At 45.2% G+C, this 20,703-nt stretch overlaps 1 protein-coding gene across 1 annotated transcript in view; it reads right to left on the reverse strand.

Moving 5' to 3' along the window:
• Window positions 1-20,703, reverse strand: part of LOC147663275 (zona pellucida-like domain-containing protein 1) — a gene marked incomplete at its 5' end in the record, with an annotated part of 327,843 nt that overhangs the window by 49,909 nt on the left and 257,231 nt on the right. Inside the window, 2 exons of the mRNA XM_086950566.1 lie at window positions 352-951; window positions 18,482-18,617. Of these exons, the coding sequence (XP_086806692.1) occupies window positions 352-951; window positions 18,482-18,617 (736 nt within the window). The remainder of the gene's footprint in view (window positions 1-351; window positions 952-18,481; window positions 18,618-20,703) is intronic.

Genomic DNA, 20,703 nt, shown 5'->3' on the forward strand with positions numbered 1-20,703 from the left:
GTTGTTTCAGATAGTATTCGCAGGCCTGCATTCCGATTTCATGACGGATCGAAGTGTAGAGTGAGACTACATCAATAGTTACTAACAGGAAATCAGGGTTCCAGGTCACATCCATTAGAGTTCTCAAAAAATCTCCAGTGTCTTTTATGTATGACGGAAGACTTTGGGCAATGGGGGATAGAAATTTATCTACGTAGTTAGAGATGTTCTCATACAATGATCCACATGACGAGACAATAGGCCTCCCTGGTGGTTGATTTAAGGTTTTATGAATTTTCGGGAGAAAATATATACATGGTATTATAGGATGGTCAATCGTTAGGTATTTTCTCTCATCATCATCTATCAAACCTTTCTTATGCCATGTTTCCAAATATTCTTCTAGTTCTTTTCTCATGTTGGCATATGGATTCATTGTCAATTTTTGATAGTTGTTTGTTTGATTTAATTGTCTCATGGCCTCCCATGTGTAGTCAATTGTCTTCATGAGGACAATATTGCCCCCCTTGTCCGCTGGTTCTATGGTGATTTTGTCGTTATTCATTAGCGTTTTGATAGCTGCACGTTCTGTTTTTGAAAGATTTTCACGTGTCTTGTTTCTGACTTTGGAGAGATTGTCGAGTTCTTTTATTATTGCTTCTGAAAACAAATCTATTTTATTGCCTGGTGACAGTATTGGGTAATATCTTGATTTTCTTTTTAAGCCAGTCGCTGGTCTAGCATCTGTAGGAATGTTTAACTCCTCTAAAAATTCAGCTTCTGATATAGAGGCTCCATCCAGGTCAAATAATGTTTCAACGCTGTTTTTCATATCCGGAATATCTGCAATAGTTTCAAAAAGAACTGTGTCCATATTCTCATCCACATTAGTAACGGGCTCCATTTGGTTATTGACATGTACTTTTGCAAGTTTTAACTTCCTGATGTATTTATAGAAGTCTATGCGTGTTTCTGTATAATCAAAATGAGCCTCAGGACAGAAAGATAAGCCTTTATTCAAGACACGCTGTTCGGTTTCTGTCAGTTGGTGGTCCGAAAGGTTCACTATTAAGTTGGCCTCGGATTGCGATTGCGTAGTGGGTATTGGCGTTTTTCTTCGTTTTGCCCTGCGGGTTTTTCTGGCACTGATGTGGGGGTTGTTTGATTTTGCTGCCCCCTGCCTCTTCCTCTGTATCTTTGGTTGGGGTATGGTCGTCTCCCCCTTCCTCTTATATATATATATATATATATATATATATATATATATATATATATATATATATATATATATATATAGCGGCGGCAGGCTTGCTGGTAATAAATCACCTCGATTAAAGCACCAAGAATTGGGTCTGTTCCTTCGTCTTTGTTGGAGTTTTGGGCTGAGGCAGCAGCTTTGGCTATTGACGAATTTTCGTACATATATATATATATATATATATATATATATATCCAAAAACAACTCCTCCCAAAGAAGAAACAGAGACCACTTGCGGGGATTCAAGGAGGCATTTAATCTCGAGGCTCACAGGTAGGCAAATGCATTTCGGCAGTAAGATCCGCCTTCTTCAGTGCCAGAGGTGTTGTTCATAAGCAGTGTTGTTCACATTGCAGATTATAATATCCCACTGCATCCAGTTACTTGATTGGTGACTCCGCCCCTATCATGAGTCTTACTGTGGCGAGTTGGATAACGCCTACAGATCCCAGAATGCCACAGTCGTGTGGGATGTAATGTCAGTGGGGAAGTAAAGTCACAACATTTTCACAAACTCACCAAGTCTGTGTGCCCACCGAAACAGTGTGTCTCCTCTGGTCCCCTATACCGCATAAACCCCCAAATCCAAACGGGATCTTTGATATATCTCCAAATGCAAATGTTATTTATAGACAATGTAGAAATAAATGTAAATTTTCAGACAGTACAGAGTAATAGTCCACACTATTACCACAGTACAGTGTAATTGAGGTGAATAACCATTGATGACCATCTCGTGGATTGAATAATAAAAGGATTTTATAGAGGAAAACAACTCTGTTAATAGTCATAAGACCTATATAGTGTGTAATTCTATCCCAATGTAGGGTTTTAACTCCAATCCTGGTTCTGGCACAGGTAATAAGGTGAGGTGATTCTATGAAGATTGTAATGCTGATTATTTTATTGAGCAAAGGATAAGACATATTAAAGAAAGTGTTCTGTGTCATTAAACACATTGAGTTATGAATTCCTAATGCTCACCCACTATCTGATCTGATAGGAAGGGGGCCGTGAAACTGATTTTTTACAACAGTAGTAATCCATCACCAAGATAGCATCCAGGAAGAGGCACAGATTACTTTTTCCACAATGGGAAAGCCACTAAGAAAACATAAAACATGAGCAGGTAACCATAGAGCAATGTTAATGGAACTAACTGCTTCCTCAAATTTAAAGTTAAATATAAGCATCTATCTGCAAAATATTTATGGATTGGAAACAGGCAGATTTCAACTTTAATATAGTTTGTTCAGGTTGCTCAGAATGCCTGGAAAATATTTCAGAAATAATTACATTTTACCTATAAACCAAAAAGTAGTGCCACAAAACAGGGATACATCATAATGAATTGAGATTAAGGCTCTAAAATTATAAAATTGAAGATGGATCCAGATATTTACTGTTTTTATTTGCACATAACATAGGCTACTGCAATCTTAATAGTAGTTGAATTTGTAAGTTAAAGACATCCTAATCTAGGTGTACATTTACCCCTAGAGGGTCAGTTCAGTGAGATGAGACAGGTGTAGGAGAAAACGAAATAGTAAGATTTTTGCATGAGAAAGAAAGAAATATTGGGTAATAACCAAATTAAATGGAGTGCATAGAAGAGGAAGGATATATTTAAAATATTCAGCACAGCTACTTTAAGTTACATTCTGTTGCAAACACAAAGACAATATCCTATCATTACAAAAAATACTTACAAATATCTGATCCGCTGGATACTTGCAAATCTGTGTGGAATTAGAAAAAGAATGACTGTCATCAGAACTCTCTCTCATTACTTATACAAATCACTATGTAGTTAGATATGTAATTCATGAGTACATTTTGAATCTCTGTAAGCCTTAAGTGAGAACAAACTTTTTGGAAATGTTCCTGCTATAAATGAATACAATTACTGTTTTATAATATCTCTTTGTTTTGTTTAATTTCTAATGACAGTAAGAAGGTATGCCATTACAACGTATACATTTACAACGCATGCCCTTACAACGCTGTTTTAACACCGCAACATCCCTTACAATGCATACATTTACATCGCATGCCATTACATTGCATTTAAGGTAAGTGTTGGATAGTGTAGTGGTAAAAATTACTATTTTAACTCCAGGGGGTGCAACAGTAGGGTAAGTGTTGGATAGTGCATCGGTAAAAATTACTATTCTAACTCCACAGGGTACAACAGTAGGGGAAGTGTTGGATAGTGTGGGGATAAAAATTACTATTCCAACTCCAGGGGGTGCAACAGTATGGGAAGTGTTGGATAGTATAGGGGTACTATGCGTTGTAATGGTATGCGTTGTAATGACATGGGATGTAATGCCTGCGTTGTAGTGTCATGCGTTGTAATGTCATGCATTGTAGTGACATACAATGTAATGGTTGCGTCGTAGTGACATGCATTGTAAAGGATGTTGCGGTGTAATGACTGCGTTGTAAATGTGGTGCGATGTGATGACTACGTTGTAAAGGTAGTTTCCCTGACAATAAAGGGAGAAAAGATGGAAATGGCAATTTTCACTCTAAAGGAGTTTTAGTGAAAAGTTACAAACTCAAATAAAGATTGTACACCCTGACTAAAGGCAACATATGCTGGTAATAATTTCTGCTTTGTCATTGTATAGTTGGGGCCGTTTTTGGATTTTCAATGTGATTCTTCAATGATTGACTTATTCATGTTTGACACAATAAAGTAAACTATAATTTTCTCTAAATTTAACAAGAACGACTGGTCCAGATAATCTACCAGCTGCTGTTATTAAATCAAATATAGACTGGTAATCCAAGGGCTGTGATAAAGCCACCATATGAAAAGGATAACCCAACTCTGCCAATAAATGCTGCTTGTTCAGCTTAATACCTCTAGGAGCAAAAGTCTCATGAAAGACAATCATGCTAGCCTAAAAATAATGGGTTACAGACAAAAACCAATACTCCATAGAACAGGGTGTCTTCAGGAAATGCCACTCGACCAATGATCCAAACTAATCAGAGGGGAAACCTTTTCTGCTGTTTTGTTGATTTTAAAGCTGAATTTGACCCAGTAGTCTGTGATATTAAGGAAAAACTGATCAAAACGGAAATTCACAGTGGCATACTGGGAATATTAAGAAAAACATGCTCTCAGGGAATTGGGCACCGGCTAGAATTGATCAAGAGGTTTTCTGCTCAGAAAAATCACAATCTATAATAGGTTACGGCAGGGGTGTGAATTACCCACTCTGCTTTTTTCTCCAATTTTTGGCTGATCTCTATTTGGTGTTGGCACAAACCATCTCAAGCTCACCAAAGGTGGGGTGACATTCATGCCTCTTGCTTGTTAAATGCTGAAGACTGGTGATCACAGATGGCACATAAATAGGTCTTCAAAGAAAACGAAATGTATTTAAAAACTATACCCAAAAACAAATCCAACAATTAACCTAGATAGATCCAAAACATTGGGGTTTGGTTAAAAACATAGTCATTTTACATGATTCATGGAGAAAGTTCAAATTGAGAAAAGTGTCAGTATCTAAATATTGATGGGTTATCTTTGATAAAAAGTAACATGGTTGGATCATCAATGTGAGGTATGAGCATTGGCATAAACTGGAGGATTACATAAACTCAAAAAAGACTATGGTTGCTTTATGGAGGCATATAAAGCAAAGGTTCTACCCTAAGTTTTATATGGTGCTGAGCTAGTAAGTTTAAATAAAAAGTCCTCATTGGTGGTTGTGGAGAACTACTGCATAAAACAATTGCTTCATCTTCTTACAGCAGCAATAGCCTGAGCTTTCAGATTAGAATTAAACCAGACTGCTTGGCATGATCAAGTTGCTCTACAAACCTAGCAAAATTGTAACAAATTGCTATAATCTTCTGAAAATAAGATACCACTCTCTTGTATTAAAGAAATATTAAAAAGGAAACTAAAGTGTGATGAAAGAGCAAAGAAACTGATGAGAGCAATGAGTGTGGAAATAATGATCCTTCCTTGCCTTTAACATGCTCTAAAACAGACCATAATATGAAAATTAACAATGTTTCAAAATTAGGGGATTTTCAGCATGTAGCCTCAAACGAGTCCACTTCTTTGTTCAGGCACAACTGGGCTGAGGATGATTAAATGTTCCCATATCTAGACAAACTACGAGATGCTAATATGCAACAAGAAATATTTCAATCAATTAATCAATCAATTATTTGTAGAGCGCACTACATACCTGCAAGGGTCTCAAGGCACTGGGAGGGGGGGCGCTACTGGTCAAACAGCCAGGTCTTGAGTAGCCTCCTGAAGGTCAGCAGGTCTTCAGTCTGTCGTAGGCTCAGTGGGAGGGTGTTCCAGGTCTTGGCGGCGAAGTGGGAGAAGGATCTCCTGCCGGTGGTTGTTCTTCGGATGTGAGGGACGGTGGCGAGTGCGAGGTTGGCTGAGCGGAGATGGCGGTTGGGAATATTGAAGGAAAGTAGTCTGTTGAGGTAGGCTGGGCGGTCTTGTGGAGTGCCTTGTGTGCGTGGATGAGGAGCTTGAAGGATATCCTCTGACTGACAGGGAGCCAGTGTAAGTTTCTCAGGTGGAGGGTGATATGGCTGTGGTGTGATACGTCGAGGATCAGTCGTGCAGATGCATTTTGGATGCGTTGCAGTAGTAGCCGGGGCTCCCGCGTAGAGGGTGTTTCCGTTGTTGAGTCTGCTGCTGACGAGTGTCTGGGTGACTGTTTTTCTTGTAACTGTCGGGTTCCACCTGTAGATCTTGCGGAGCATGCGGAGGGTGTTGAAGCATGAGGAGGAGATGGTGTTGACTTTCTTGGTCATGGAGAGCGTTGAGTCAAGGATGATTCCCAGGTTGTGTAGGTGGTCGTGGGTGTCGGGGCTGCCCCCAGTGCCATCGGCCACCAGGAGTCGTCCCAGGCTGAAGGGTTGGAGCCAAGGATTAAGACCTCCGTCTTGTCACTGTTCAACTTCAGTCAACTGATCTTCACCCAGTCGGCGACAGCCTTCATTACTTGGTGGAGGATGGATTTGGCAGTGATGGGGTACTTGGTGAGGGAGAGGATCAGTTGAGTGTTGTCGACGTAGGAGATTATGTTGAGGTCGTGCTGTTGGGCGAAGTGTGCAAGCTGGGCCATGTAAATGTCGAACAGTGTCGGTCTGAGGGAAGATCCCTGGGGTACGCCACAGATGATCTCTGAGGTTTCGGATCGGAATGGGGGAGGCATACACTCTGGGTTCTGCCGGAGAGGAAGGAGGTGGTCCATTCCAGAACCTTGTCTCAGATCCCTACGGCTTGGAGGCGTGCGCGTAGTGTGCAGTGGCAGACGGTGTCGAAGGCGGCAGAGAGGTCCAGGAGGATGAGGGCCGCGGTCTCACCATTGTCCAGCAGGGTCCTGATGTCGTCGGTGGAGTCGATTTGGGCAGTCTCGGTGCTGTGGTTGCTGCAGAACTCTGACAGGGAAGGGTCCAGGGTTCTGTTTTCTTCGAGGTATCGGGTTAGCTTTCCGTTGGCGATTTTCTCGATGACCTTGGCCGGGAATGGAAGCACAGAGATGGGCCAGAAGTTCTTGAGGTCTCTTGGGTCCGCCTTGGGTTTTTTGAGTAGGGCGTTGATCTCTGCATGTCTCCAGCTCTCTGCGAAGGTCGCGGTCTCGAGGGAGATATTGATCACATTGCGAAGATGGGGTGTAATGGAGCCTCTGGCTTTGTTGAAGATGTGGTGTGGGAATGGGTCTGACGGGGAGCCTGAGTAGATTGTGCTTATGGTCTTGATGGTGTCCTCGATGCTCACGTTGGCCCAGGCTAGGAGGGGGTCGTGGTCGATGGTGTGCGAAGAGTCGGTTGTGTTGATGTCTGTTGGGCCTCTCTGGGGGTTGAAGCTGTTGTGATGCCTGCTATCTTGCTGTGGAAAAACGTGGCGAGGGAGTTGCACAGGGCTTGCGATGGCGGGATGTCGTTGGTGTTGAAGCTGGGTTTGGAAAGTTCCTTCACGATGTTGAAGAGCTCATTGCTATTGTGTGCATTGTTGTCGTGTTGTCGAGGCGGTCTTTGAAGGAGATCTTCTTGGCAGTCCTGATGAAGTGATGGTGGTTGCGGATGTCGTCCTTGTGGGCTGCGTGGCTGTCTGGAGTCTGCTCACTGTGCCATATCTTCTCTAGTTTCCGGCAAGCTTGCTTGGAGGCTAGGAGTTCTGGGGTGAACCAGCTGGCCCTCTAGCTGGTGTCTCTATAGGAGGATTTCTTCAGTGGGACAAGGGTGTTGGCGCAGTCGTCGATCCAGCGTCTGAGGCTGTGGGCAGCGTCGTCGGAGTTGGATGGTTCGGTGGGTGGACTGAGAGCGAGGTTTGCGTGTAATTGGTCTTCGTGATTTTGCTCCAGCAGTGGCGAGGGATCTGTTGAATGCAATGGTGAGTGGTGGGTTTCCTGTAGGTGAAGTGGATGCAGTGGTGGTCGGTCCAGAGGAGTTCGGTGGTGTGGATGAAGGAGACGTGGGAGCTTGAGGAGAAGACGGGGTTGAGCGTGTGGGTAAGCATTGTGACGAGTTGCCTCGGTACGAGGTTGGCGAGGTTATCAATCAGGATGGTGGAGTTGCTGTCATTGTTGTTTTCAAGGTGAAAGTTCAGGTCTCCGAGGAGGATGTAGTCTATGGAGGTCAGGGCGTACGTGCTGTTGAAGTTGGCGATGGAGTCGCTGAACTGGGATCGGGGTCTGGGGGTCTGTAGACAAGGGTGCCACTGAGGATGGAGTTGGGGTCTGTGTGGATCTGGAAATGCATGTGTTCGGCGGTGCTGAGTGTGTTGTCGGTGCTGGTCAAGACCCTGATGCTGTTTTTGTGGATGATGGCGATTCCTCCTCTGACTCTGTTGGTGCGGTCTCTGCGGGTGATCTTGTAGCCATCTGGGATGGCAATGGCGATGTCGAGTGCGGAGGAGTTGTTCATCCAGGTCTCTGTCAGGAAAGCGAAGTCCGGGGATGAAGTGTCGAGCAGATCCCAGAGCTCGACTGCATGTTTGCGTGCTGGGCGGGTGTTCAGTAGGATGCATAGGAGGTGATTGTGGCCTTTTTTGGCAGGTGGTTCGGCGGCTCTGAGGCTGGTGTAGCTGCAGTTCCGGCAGGTGAAGGGACCCTGCGTGCGTTTCGAGGCAGCTTTGAAGCAGGTGTCGGTCCATCCGTAGTTGAGAGCACGAGGTGTGCTGGCATCGTAGCAGCAGCGGTCGTCGTGGCTGGTGCAGGGACCATGGTTTCTAGAGCAGGGCATGGCCTGGGTGCGGACGGGCACAGACGGGCTTGCCTTAGGCAGGGAGGCTGGGATGGAGGAGCAGCTCGGAGGCGGAAGGCAGGGGCAGCAAATGGGCAGGGAGGGGGGCTGTCTTCAGGGGACGCAGCGGCAGGAACGGGAGCGCTAGAGGGCACCGAAGGCAACCAGGCGCAAATCAGGGGGCAACGAGGGGAACAGAAGGCAAAGGAAAACGGGCACAGAAAAGAGTGCAGGCACAGGGAGTAGACAGATAACAGCGGTCACAGACATCAGAAGACAGTAAGGGCAGTACAGGGAAAGACAGTGATAGTGATACAAACCTAAGGCCTACCACTGGCCACCAGGGATGAGGCGCAGGTGGTAGCCTGCGGGTGGAGGTGGGCCTCAACTTCTCAGCAGCGGCAGCTGGGGCAGGGTCAGGATACACAGGCAGAGCTGTGTGGTGGGGGAGCGACCTACCTAACAAGGTCAAGGGTTGCTTGACCTTTAGGATTGTTGAATTTAGGATTATCTGTAACCTGTATTTTTCAAATCCATCTACAGTAAATTGATTACACTTTAATAGAGGATTTTCCTGCTGCTCGATAGAAGAATAATTTATAATTGAGCATATTTACTTGATTGTATGTTTTAATGAATCTTCATTGTTTCTTTTTAAAGGTAGGTTTTTTAAAGTTGTGGTAGAGATTCAGCAAAAAAAGCATTTGAGAGAAATGTGTTATTTAAATGTAGTTTTCACTTTGAGCCACTTTTTAGGTTGCGTTTTGCAAATTGAAAATTATATCTTAACCTATCTGTTTTATTGGAAGCGTGCCCAACGAAGATGGCCACAGGACATGCCTCTAGGGAACTCCGTCAACCCATCACTGAATCCATTGTCTTCTTGCTGCACTACACATAAAATCTGCCCAGCAATGCAATGATTTCTCTTTCCCATGTCTGCTTTTTGTGTGGGGAGAGCGTCAACAAATTTGTGACTGCACCTGAGAAGCTTGCCGGGAGGCAGAGCAGATGCGACTGACAACGTGGCTTAGGGCCTACTGATGCCGCACTCCCTTAGACCGGGAGGGAGCCGCCAAGGGAAGCTGACACTGGGCCACAAGGATCCTCGCCAGGGGCCGGTGTGAAGTAACTTTTGAGGTCCAGTGGATGTCTGTGGCCTTTGGACTTCCGACCTGGCTACGTTGGCTGACTCCATGGCCGGAGGGCTAACTGTGTTCATGCTCCTAGACTGGAAGGAATTGATGCCGGGAAATACTCTGCCTGGTAGTCTGTGAGTATCCTGAAGAGGGGCCCCTGTGGATATCTGGATTTCCTGGAGGAGCTGCACCTCCCTTGCCTGCTGACGCTGTGACCTGGAGGGCATCTCGACATGTGGGGGAGCAGTATTTCTTTGGGCCTCAATAGGGGGCTCAACTGAGTGAAGAGCCCTTCCACCTTCCTCATGGGCAGTGGGTAGTTGAAAGCCCATTAAACTTGGCCCTGGAGGGGGACTGCTGAATGCCTTGTGGAACAAGAGTCTGAGTGGCACGCAGCAGGGGTGAACTGCAGCCATCGCAGAGGCTGGGAGTGCACTGCTCTTGCCTAAGAGGAGCAACACGTTTTGGTTCTGTGGGTGCTCTGACAGCTGGAGGATGATGCAGGCAGTAGGGATTGTGTGTCCCTCGACTGGGTGAACCTCTACAGATTGGGCCAGAAGCGTAACTGCCATAGGACCTGTAAGGTCATTTTGAGGGGACCCTGCAGGATTCAGGATATGTTGGAGACTAAAGTGATGAGAGAAGGCATGCTGAAGATGCTGGCCTGGTAAGTCATACACTAAATGGTGACTGGTGTGGGGGTGGCATGGTGGTGAGTGAGCCCTGGACTAACCTGGTTATCCTTGCTACGTAAGAGGTCATGGGGCACTGACTATCAGGTCCGTATGGGACACTTGGGACCCTTGGAATCTTTAGGTGTCCTGGAGGTGGGACCCACACTGGTGGTCACTGGCTCACCTTCTGGATTCACCCATATCTTTTGAGTATTAAGGCATGCCCCTAGTCTGTGTCTGTGCTGGAGAACTTTTGTACTGCTGGGTAGCTGTTGCCTGGCCCTCTCTCCAACTCCTGAGTGATTGTGACCTCCGGGAGATGTTGCGACGAGCCTGCAGTGGAATTGTGCTTAGTCCCTGGCCACATACTGCTTTGATCATGCTCACTTGGGAAGCTGTGGTATACATGGCCACATAGCCTTGTGCTGCAGCCCTCCTGCCTTCTGACTGTACTGACTGCCTGAACAGGCAACAGGGGACATTGCCTCCTGGACTGCGTTAGGTGATTGATACCTACTGATTGTACCCCCACAGTTGAAATATGGGGAAGGACAGGCTCCATAGACAGCAGCAGGGGAATACAAATACCCAATACACCACCACTCACCAGACCACCCACATAATCTCTCTGTAGGAGTGCCAGCATGAGAACGAGAGCGCTGCCCTCCTAGAGGCAATTCAGGGCTCCAGAGTTGCTCTGGAGGGTCAAATTGTGGGGGTGCCCATTTAAGGTAATCTACTGAGAGTGGACCTCCACAAAGTGACAGATAAGGTGGAGAATGTAGAATCCAGTATTGCTTCCCTGCAGATGGAGGTACGAAAACTCAAACAACAGGTGTCCCGATTGATGGAGGTCCCCAACACCTTGGAGGGTAGAGTGGAGGATACTGAGGGTCATTCACGTAGGAAAAATGTGCACCTACTGGGCTTCCGGGAGAGAGTGGAGGTCCAATCCGTAGAGCACTTCTTGGAGCATTGGGTACAGCTTGTAGTGTAGTTCCTATATTCCCAATAGGCTCTGCGTATTGGAATAATATACCCTGCAGCTTAGACGTAGGACTGAAGTCGACTAGGTCTCTGACAAATATATTAGACTTAATTGTGAGTGCCAGCTAGTTCAGATGTCACTAGAAACTTTCTCGAATAACCAGGAAGGGATTAGTCTCTGACAACCATATAACATGACAACTTTGTTTCCCCAGAAACGTATCTCTAGAGTCGCAGAAACAATAGACGGCTATTTCACTTAGTCAATCGTGCATGCTTAGTTTCACCAGAGTTGCTTTAGAAATAGGGAGACGGGCGTTTTCAATAAAAGTATTTATTGACAGTCTTATTTCTTAAGCATAAGAAATGCACTGTTACAATTGAAATGCTAGTTAAGAAGTATGAGGCATATAATATGAATAGTATTATAAAATAGTACTGTAAAAGCATGCTATGGTTTCTAAGCCATAAACATAGAATACATAAAATGCATAAAATACATACAGTTATAAAATGATGTGCAGTAGTGTGGCTCACTGGTTAGAGGCGGCAGACCCGAGAGCAGAGGACGGCCCGGGACCAGGGTTCGATTCCCGACGCGGCAGGTTTCTGGACCAGGGTCAGCGGACTCGATAATTCTCTCGCCTCGGTGCCCACTCTGATCAGCGATCACACTCGGCAACTCTGGGCATAAGCTTGCCTCATCTGCACTAACGGCCCCACCAGACCGCCGGGGATGCCTGGTCTCACCCTGGAGATACCCATTAAGGGACCATCTCTCAGGGAAGCCAGGAAGGGTTTCGCAGCGGTCGAAGCGCGGAGATACTCCTTCGGGAGTCGATCCTAGCGCTATATAAAAAAACTTGCAATTGCAATTGCAAAAGTACTCAACTGGTGCTTCTAACGTACGCCTACCCCAGTGTACCTAACCTAAGCCTAGTACGAGGGAGGAGTAAGTGAGGAGTAGTTTACGTTTTGGTATTTCTCTGCCAAGAATCTGTTCAAGAATTCTCTAGGGATCGAATCAGCTCCGTAGCTTGGTTTTAGAATGATAGAGGTCTTGTATCTCTCTCTTGGGACTCGATCTCGCAGCAACCCGCAAGGGTAGCCTGGAAACACTGGAGTTGGATTTCTCGGCAGGAGAAAAGACAGCGTCTTTTCAGTGCATCAGTTGGAGGGTCGGCTTCCTTCAGCACTTCCATCAGCAGGGCGTCGGGCAAGTAGTTAGTCGATCTGCTCCCGAACCACCGTGTGTTTGACTGGGCAAATGTAGGCATATTTATACCCCTGAAGGTGCCGAGTCTGACGCAAGATTGGACATAATATCGCCACTAGTGCCTTAGTTCCTTGAAAACACCTGGATTTCTTGGATAAATCAGTATTCAAGCAGGGGGAGGTTCCTGACTGCTGAGGGCTGGTTTTACCACGAAATCAATGTGGATTCTCGCAGTTTAGTGGAAGTAGCCATGCTGTATTAGGGCTGCGCCGGCTATAACTAAATAAGGCAATGATTCTTTATGCCTATATAAGGACTGGGTGGTTTATACCTATATATGGGCATGAATCGGGAAAAGTTACAATAGGGTCCTAGATTCCCACATAACAAGCTCAATCTACGTTCTAGGGGCTTATGTAACTTTTTGTGGTGGAGAGGGCACATAGAGTGTTGGTGCTGGTCCTTCTCCCGAGTGCTCCCGGAGGGCTCTCATCTCTAGAGTACTGCATTAGAGGGATAGAGATGACATTTTGAGAATTGCCAGAGAAGCCCCTGTTCCTCAATTTGAGAACCAAAACATTGCACTTTACCCTGACAATTTGTGGAGGGTGCCTGAGCTGCACACATCCTTCCTTGCATTCAAGAACAGCAATGGAAGTCAAAAATGATCTCCTCTACCCAACTAAACTTCATCTCATTGCAGTGGGAAAATCACATTTCCTTGAGCTCTCTGAGGATGTGTGGTCCTTTTTAGATATGTCAACTGGTCCCTCAGTGCACCCCTTGAGTGAGGCAGAGCTCTTCCATACTTGCAGTGGGCAACGTGGGTGCAGGCATCCTTGTCCGCTCCTGAGGTGGCAACAAAGCTACAGGGGCACTGAACGCATTGTGATTCGGGGCGAATGCACCATGGATGCCTCGGTGGGTAAGCCGGTGCCGGAGACATTGCTGGGTGAGCCATGCAGAAAGGAGAAACCTTGGATGCTCTTTCTCAAAACAATGATGTTGATGTTGATACAGTGCCACCTTGATTGATTTTGTGTTGTTGCTCTGATTGCGGAAAATTCCATGCTCCTGTTCCTATTTGTACCGTGGGGAGGAGCTTGATTGTCAATGTCTGATGGAGGCACTGATGGCCGTCCGGCTGGTGCCGCTGATGGAAGCTGGAAGCAGTTTTAAGCATGCTAATGTAGAGGAGGTTTGTATGCATGCACATGATCTGCCCTTCCCGGGAAGCGTGAGTGCCCAGTGGGTGTGACAGATTGTCTGGAGCTCCACTGTTTTTCAAGGGATGTTCTTCATTTTGTTTTATGAGTATGAGGAGGTTTTCTTGTTGTGAGTGACAGGGAGAAGCGGTTCGCTTCAGTGTTGAGGTTCTCCTTGGGGATAGATAACGATGGTGTATGTCTTGACACATTAATCTCTTTGGCCATGTACAATGGTGTGGTTTAGTCCTACATGTCCCTGGGGGAGGTTGTTAGGTTCTTTAGTTCACTTGCTTGTTTTGTTACCTTCCAGGTTGGTTGCTGTCATGTCACAAGGAAGGGTGCACGCTCTAACTACACACATTAATGTAATAATAAGTAAGCCTGGATCTTGTAAACTCCTCTCTTGGATTGTGCATGGGCTAGGGACCTTTAAAAAACACGACAGAGTGCTCACTCTCCTTAAATGATACAGTGTGGGTATTGCATGCTAACAGGAGACCCATCTCTTGGATGCAGGGGCTGCAAGGCTGGCCAGGAAATTAAACAGTCAGGTTTATTCAGCTAATTAATCAACTTTTTCACACGGTGTCATAGTATGGTTCGCACCTTGGGCTCGCTTTGCCCTGTATTACATGAAGGCAGATATTGAGGGGCATTATTTGTTACTACAGGGCAAACTTGTTAGGGTGGATGTAGCTTTTGTCAACACATATGGACCCAAACATTGATGATGAGTGCTTTTCTCTGAAGGTGCGGGACGTCCTTTTGCCTGCGCTGGACTCTCGGTGCGGATGGAGAGTGACTTTAACTGCATGCTGGATGGTGTCCTCGACCCCAACCTGCTATGTTCACCACTAAGCCAAGGATGACCTATTCCCTTCGAGTGGTTATTGACAAAATGGACCTGTGTGATGTTTGGGAGCTTACCACCCCACCTTGAGAGAATATACTTGTTATTTCCTAACCCACAGTACTTTCTGTAGACTTAATAGCATATTTCTTCCCCAATGTGTCCCAAAGTCCTTGCTGTGACACATTTGTCTCGCTATCTATCTGATCATGCGCCTGTCCACTGCAAGATTGAGTTGGTATGGTGGCGCTTGGTCGCTATTAACTTGGATATTCCCCACCCGAAGTGTGAGCAAGGAGACATTTGCGGGTGCCTTGACTGACTTCTTAGACATTAACTGGTCCTCTACGCACAGTCGGTCCATTGAGTGGGAGGCAATGAAGGTTATAATCTGAGGGTGGTGTATAAGCCTCTGGCAGGGTGTGACAAACTTTGCTGGCTGCACTCATTCAGAGGGAGTCTGAGCATGCACATATTCAGAAATACCTCCAGATGATGTGGAGGGGCGGCAAGGGAAAGTATTGGCTCATCATCAGGCTGGTACTTTGAGGGATAGGCTGGAAAAGTACACTCTGAAATCTTATCGTCAGATCCTCTATAGAGAAGGGTTGCTCAGGTCAGTTGTTGTCCTGGATCTGTCAGTGGGAGGCAGATCGCCCCCCTATACTTCACCTAATGGTCCTCGCAGTGTTGGGAGGTTTACACACAAAGAGGCATAGTGGATGTTCTTAAGTCCCATCTTGAATAGGTGCACTATACTCCGCAGCTCCACAACCCGGAGCACATGCTGTACATTTGACCAACCTGACGCTTTTGAGACTGGGTGAAGCTGCTGCTCACAATTTGGATACAGATCTAACCTTGGATGATATCCGGACGGTGTTTGCCCACCTACCCAGGGGGAAGGTTCCGGGCAGTGATGGTTCCCCTCTGAATTTTATCAGACCTTTGCCCCCATACTTATGCAACGAATGTTGGAGACATATTTGGAGGTTCCAATGCCTTGGACCCATCTGCCTATTATCCAATGATCGATATGGATACGAAGGTGCTTTGCAAAGCCCTGGCCTTCAGATTGCGCTTGGTGATTACACAATTAATTCATGATGACTAATGCAGTTTCATACCCAGGCATAATACCACCATGAACCTCCGATGGCAAATGCATGTGCTCCACAAGGTGGAAGGTAGAGACAAGGGACTGTCAGTTGTTTCCATTGATATTGCCAAAGTATTCAACATGGTCCACTGGCACTACCTTATAAGAGTGCTGGAGGAGATGGGGTTTGGTGTACATTTCCGTGCTTGGGTGCGTCTTTTATATACCGGTCCCACAGCAAGGGTAATATTATGAAAGTTATGCTGAGAGCCATGGTTCGTACTCAGGTAGGGGCACCCATCGGGGATGCCCATTGTTGCCCCTCCTCTTTGCTATAGCTTACAGGTCATGACTGTATAGGGGATTATAGTGGGGACAGTCAACCGTCTACTGTCTCTATTTTTCGGCCCTTCTCCTGCTATTACACTACCTGGATGCCTTTGGGGAGCTATCAGACAATAGGATTAATCACAGGTAGTCATTGGTGTTCCTCCTTGGAGCTCTAGTTGACAGTGCCCCCAAAGCATTACTGGAATTGCCAAAACGTTGAGAATTGGATCAGTTTCAATACCTTGGAGTTATGGTGGAGCACACGCCCTAGAATTGCATGCAATATAATACTGGGAGGTCATTGAGGGCCTGTGGTACTCTGTCTGATTCTGGAACTCCTTTCCACTCTCCTTTATTGGCTGAGTGACAGTTTCCAAGATGGTGTTTCCCCCACATTGTCAGTACTCTATGTAACACTTGTTCAATACTCTTCCCCATGTGGTTTTTCAGACATTACAGTCCCTCATTGCTACACTGATGTGGGCTGGGGGTAGGAGCACAGTGGCAAGGGATTTACTGTTCCGGCCGTTGGATGAGTGGGGGGCTAGCGGTCTCCAGCCTGGAGATCTATTACTTAGCCTCTCAGATCCAGCAGGCTGTGCATTGGCTTGCTGGATCTGGGTTAGAAAAATCCCTCTTACAGGACGAGGGGGGATCTTCTCTTTTTCTTTCACAGTGTTGTTACAACTAGACAATTTTGTTAATACAAACACACAGAATTATCCATATTTGAATTTCATGCAAGACATCAAGTCCTTTTAAAGTATACTTGTTCATCCTAATTATTGCATTGTTTTATTGTTTTTTTATATTTACGTTTTGTCTTTTTTTTATTTAATTTTGTTGTAATAGTTGAAAGTACATAAATATGTGTTCCTATTGATAGAAACCTTTACTAAGCTTAGCATTTTTTTTCTAGAACTGTAATATGGCTTTCACAGTGTTATTTCAACTTAACCATCTTGTTAATACAAACACACAGAATTATTCACATTTGAATTTCATGCAAGACATGAAGGCCCACATGCATCAAGCATTTTTGGAGTCGCAAACGGTGCGATTCCTCAAAATCGGCCGTTTGCGATTCCAAAAATGTTTTTTTGGATGCATCAAGCAATTTTAGAAATCGCAACATTTTTGCGATTTCTAAAATTGCGATTGCTTTTAAGAAATCGCAAATTTGCGATTTCTTAAAAGCAATGCATGATTACTTTTTAAATTGCGAATTCGCAATTAGAGGGATAAATTTACCGAGTAGTTGAACTACTCGGTAAATTTGCAAAAAGTGTAAATAACGCAGAAAATGCATTTTTAAAACATTCATGTTACGGACACACATGTCCTTAGGACATGTGTGTGTGCAACATGATGCGAAAACAACATTTCATGGGTGCAGGGGGGGTTCATTTGAACCCCCCTCACCACCCTTGAAATGCAATCAGGATTTGCGATTTTCAAATTGCGAATTCGCAATTCCCATTCATTCCTATGGGCCTTTTGGGCCATAGGAATGAATGGGAAATGCGAATTCGCAATTTGAAAATCAAATTTTTTATGCGATTCGGTAAAAATAGCGATTTCTACCGAATTGCATAAAAAATGAAAAAAATAATCATGTATAGGCATTTGCGATTTCTAAATTGCGAATCGCTATTTATCGCAATTTAGAAATCGCAAAAGCCGATATTGATGCAGGTGGGCCCTTGTCCTTTTAAAGTATACTTGTTCCTCCTAATTGTTGTTTAATTTTATTTTTACTATCTATGTTTTGTCTTTTTTAGTTATTTTTGTTGGAATACTTGAACGTACATAAATACGTATTCCTGTTCATTTAGCATGTCTAAAACGATATTAATCGTTTTTATTTCTAAAGCAATATCTAACTTCCCAACTCAAGGAGGTCATTAAACAACAAGAAAAAAACTAAAATTCTGTGTTTAAAATCATGATCAGAGTAAAATGAAAAGAATAAATCAGCCTAGATGAAATTTAAATATGACCATGTACAAACCATGCCACATTAGATTTAAACATGTGTGATCTTCTTATTAGATAGTAACTAGGGTCTAAGACACGATCCCCAATTAAATTACTGATGGTCCAATGGTAAACGTGTTTGGTGTTTTATTACCATGGTGTTGCGTATTTTTTTTTATATATCACATGCACATATATTGATGGTGACACTTAAATGTTACTATTTATTGCATGTAATTGTGTTTTTCAGGCATACTACCTTATGAAAAAAGTCCGGAAAGTGAATGGAATATTCAATTTTGTCTGAATCATGTTAACCCAATTAATGTCTAAAGCAATATAGACTTTTTGCACTCAAAAGACAAACATCAGTGTAATGAAGCCTGTCCTGTTCAACACATAACCAAGGAGTGTTAACGATTTCACTTGCCTCTACACACATGGGCTTTGGAGCCATCTCAGTCCACTTTGAATATTCTTGGAATAATGTGTTGTCACAGACAAATCTTAGTTGTGATATACCTTCACTGGCTGTGTATATTGGTCCAGAAGAAACAGTCACTGAAGACGATGTGCCCTCTGATGAGGCAGTGCTGGCTTTAGCTGATGTTCTTTTCCTCCTAGCAGATCCTGTTATGTTTGTCCCTTGGCTGCATCCCTGTTTAGAAGTGAAGACAACATTTCAAAATAAAACTCATTTTAATTTTTAATTCGCATAATTAAGCCAGAATTCATCGAAAATGGCAGAAACCCTCAATCCAAGAACTGATTAAAAAATAATGTTTCTTAAAGAGAAATTTGAAATGGCAATATTGAAATGGGAAAATTTGGGTTGTGCAATGCATGGCTTCACCAAAACACCACCTAATTACAGTCTTACACTATCTTATGATTATTATTATTATTATTATTATTATTATTATTAATTGGGTTTTGTAGAGCGCATAGTAACCTGTAAGCATCCCAGCACTAAACCAAGACAGTCGAGAGAGTGGTGAGCCAGAAAGAAAAGGGAAATCAAGGGAAGAGGTGCGTTTTCAAAAGTCTCCTGAAATGGAGGTGGTCAGATTCCATCCTTAGTTTCCGGGGGAGGGAGTCCCATAGGCTGGCCGTGTTCACTGAGAATCGCCGCCCGCCTGTGCGTGCCTTTTTCTCTCTGTGGACTGTGATAAGGTGTTAGTGATCCGAACGAAGGGCTCTTGTGGCCTTATAGGGTGTGATGAAGTTTTTGAGGATGGGGGGACCCTTGTCCTGCAAGAGTTTGTGAGCCAGGCAGAGAGCCTTGAACTTGACTCTTTCTCTTACTGGGAGCCAGTGAAGGAGTTTCAAAGCTGGTTTTGCCGAGGATCTGGCCGGAGTGTTGGTGAGAAGCCGGGCCGCGGCGTTTTGAATTCTTTGTAATTTATTGAAGGTGATTTCGGGGGCTCCCAGGTAGATGGCATTGCTGTAATCCAGCCTAGATAGAATAAGGTCTTGGATCAGCAGTTTGCGGGAGATGGGAGGGAGCAGGGGGAGGATTTTCCTGACTGATCTAAGAAGCCCAAAACAAATCCCAGCAGTTTTTTTAGCTTGGGTTTTGAAGGACAGTTCTTCCTCTAGCCCGATTCCCAGGCTCTTAATCTCGGTTTTGGGGGCCGGGGGTTCCCCTAGACAGGAGGGCCAGAGGTTGGGGGGAAGGGAGAGTCCTTTTTGACCAAAAAGCAGGATTTCAGTCTTGGACCCGTTGAGTTTCAACGCTGAGTTATTCATCCACCCCTGGATTTCGGAGAGGCAGCTGTGGAGATTAGATGGTTCTTGGTTGGGATGGGATAAGGACACCACAAGCTGAGTGTCGTCAGCGTAGCTAATGATTTTCACTCCGAACGGGGTGACTACCTCCTCCAGTGGGGACATGTAGACATTAAATAATGTCGGGCTTAGCGAAGAGCCCTGCGGCACTCCGCACTGGAGGGGAACTGCTGGGGAGCGGGCATCGTTTTCCCAAACCTAAAAGGAGCGGTGGTTTATGAATGATGAAAACCAAGCTAGGGCAGTGCCCTCCACCCCGATGTCTCTGAGTCGCTGGAAAAAAACCCGGTGGTTGACAGTGTCGAAGGCCGCACATAGGTCCAGGAGGATCACTGCCACTGATCCTCCTTCGTCCAGAATGCATCTGGTCTCTTCCACTGCAGCCAAGAGGGCGGTGTCCGTGCCCTGACCAGGGCGAAATCCAGTCTGCGAGCTCCTAAGCAAGTTGTTAGACTCAAGAAACTGGGAGAGATTTTTATTCACTATTTTTTCAGTGATTTTACTAATTCCGGGGAGGAGGGAGATTGGCCTGTAGTTGGTCAGGTCCAGAGGGTCTAGTGAGGGTTTTTTGAGAAGTGCCTTAACAACAGCCACTTTCCATTGGGGGGGACCTTTCCCTGCAGTAATAAAGAGTTGATGAGGTCTGTTAGAGGGGGGGCAATAGTGGAAGCCACTTTTTTGAGGATGCGCATGGGCACCGGATCGCTGGGCGAGCCACTTTTGATTGTGGCGAGCGTGGTCAAGACCTCATCAATGGTTACGGGGCCGAGGGTGTCTAGGTGGATGGTAGGTTGGTCCGGGTGAAGGCTGGAGGTAGGGTCAGGTTTGAGGCGACCCTCATGGTTGGTACTGTGGTCGACTGGGGGTAGGGAGGCGAGAATTTTCTGGATTTTCTCGTCAAAGTATTTTGACAGTTTATGGCATTTATCCTCGGAGGAGTTAGGAGCAGGGAATTT

This window comes from Lissotriton vulgaris, unplaced genomic scaffold (assembly GCF_964263255.1).
Source record: "Lissotriton vulgaris unplaced genomic scaffold, aLisVul1.2 SCAFFOLD_2307, whole genome shotgun sequence".
NCBI lineage: Eukaryota > Metazoa > Chordata > Amphibia > Caudata > Salamandridae > Lissotriton > Lissotriton vulgaris.